General features: G+C 43.2%; 1 protein-coding gene across 1 annotated transcript in view; it reads right to left on the reverse strand.

The window, feature by feature from the left end:
- Positions 1-1,550, reverse strand: part of LOC102245336 (60S ribosomal protein L10) — a 5,126-nt gene extending 3,576 nt beyond the window's left edge. The window contains exon 1 of the mRNA XM_005873886.1: positions 1,520-1,550. Coding sequence (XP_005873948.1) covers positions 1,520-1,550 — 31 coding nt within the window. The remainder of the gene's footprint in view (positions 1-1,519) is intronic.
- Between the last annotated feature and the right edge of the window lie 269 nt (positions 1,551-1,819).

Raw genomic sequence — 1,819 nt, forward strand, 5'->3', positions numbered from 1 at the left:
GAATTGACCTCCAGGCTAACTGGCTATGAGAGTCAGCTGTGTCTGCAGTGGGAGAGCTTCTGTGCTGGATCTCTAGGGCGGTGCTAATCTAGCCTTTGCCTGAGGCTATCCGGCAAATGCCTCTGTGCAGGGCTTGGGCTGGGCGGGTCCCCGGGGATCTACAGGGCGGGCAGAGCGAGCAGTTATGGCTGCTCTCAGTTCCGTCCCCAGCGGCTCTGCAACCGCTGCAAACCTCGGAGAGAAAGCTGCCTTCCCGCTTCTCCCATCCAAGTCTGGGTCCCTAGAGACTCGCCCAGATCTGGAGCTCAGAGTCTGAAACTCCCTCCCGATTGAAAACAACAACCGCGCCCTCTGCCGCCAGCCCGCTCCACATGCACTTCGCACCTCAGCATTTCACTTCAGCACTGCGCCTCCTCTGAGTCTCGGTATGGTTGTAGAACTTCCACTCAGCCAGCCTTCCTGTGGTTCTGGATGATGTCCATTTCGTCTTTTAGTTGTATTTTTGAAGTGGTTGTTCGAGGCAGCAAACTCCGGCGTTAACCTATGCTGCCATCTTGGTTCCCTCCCGGAGGACTCTTTTTTAATGAACATAATGGCAGCAGAGATGGCCATGCCAGCAGTGAGGAGGGACACAAGTCCTGGTGTAGCTGCCAGTCTCAGGATAGATAAAAAACACAGAGATGTGAGCACCTGAAAGGCCATCCATATTAACATACGTTAATATGCCATAAAGTCTCATAGAAAATTTCAATGACAATTCTTGGTTTGTTGGAGTTGTTTTTGTTTTTTCTTTGTTTGAGACAATCTTTCAGGAAATCAAAACTTTCCATTATTAGTCATATCAGTAACTATCATCTACTGAGAGCCTAACATAGTCAAGGCCTGTGATGTCTAATACAGGTACTGCATGGATATTTACATTTAATTTAAATGTAAATGAAATAAAGTTAAAAATTCAGTTCCTTAGTCACACTAGCTACATTGCAAATAATCAGTACTCACATATGACTAGTAACTACCATATAAGGTAGCTAGAATAGGGAATTTTCATTATTGCAGAACATTCTATTAGACACTCCTGTAGGCACTCTCTAAATGTACATATTTAGTGGGCATTGTTCTTAATCCTCCTCACACCTCGGTATAGTAAATATTTTCACCTCATTTTGCTGCTAAGGAAATCCAATCTCAGGAATATTTGGCCAAGTTCATGAACAGAGTAAGTGGCAGAGGTAGGACACAATTTTAAGTTGGTCTGGTTCCTAAGCCCCTTGTACCATGTTTCTTGATTCTAGTTTCTCATCATGAAACCTCCTTTTTCAAAAAGTCCTTCGAAAGGATATTCACCAAAGAACAGAACTATCATTGAGCTATTGAGAAGTTAAGTAGACAGTCAGTCAAACTACCAAGGTGAAGGGATAAGTTGTCAGTAAAGTGGCATAGGCGTGTCAGGATGCTTATGTGTAAATATACCCTATCACAGTTAGGCAAACAAGCTTTGGCAGCTGTCACACTTTACCTGATAGTTCATAGTCCAATAATGAAGACATCATTCTAATGTGCTCCTAATGTCAACAAGCCTTAACCTGTCATTGGATATCACCTATAAGCGATGAGAAATAAGCAAAAATTAGGACTCCATCTTATAGAAATTCATGTTTTGTCTAGAGCAGGAAGGCTGTGTATATCGTTCTAAAATGTACCTCAAGAAAGTGTTTTTAAAGAACTGGATAGAAAGACTCCAGACATGGGAAACTAAGTTCATTGAAGAAATGGATAGCCTTTAGTGAAGGGAGAGCAAATGTTAGAGTTTTTGCCA

This window comes from Myotis brandtii, unplaced genomic scaffold (genome assembly GCF_000412655.1).
Source record: "Myotis brandtii unplaced genomic scaffold, ASM41265v1 scaffold421, whole genome shotgun sequence".
Taxonomy (NCBI): domain Eukaryota; kingdom Metazoa; phylum Chordata; class Mammalia; order Chiroptera; family Vespertilionidae; genus Myotis; species Myotis brandtii.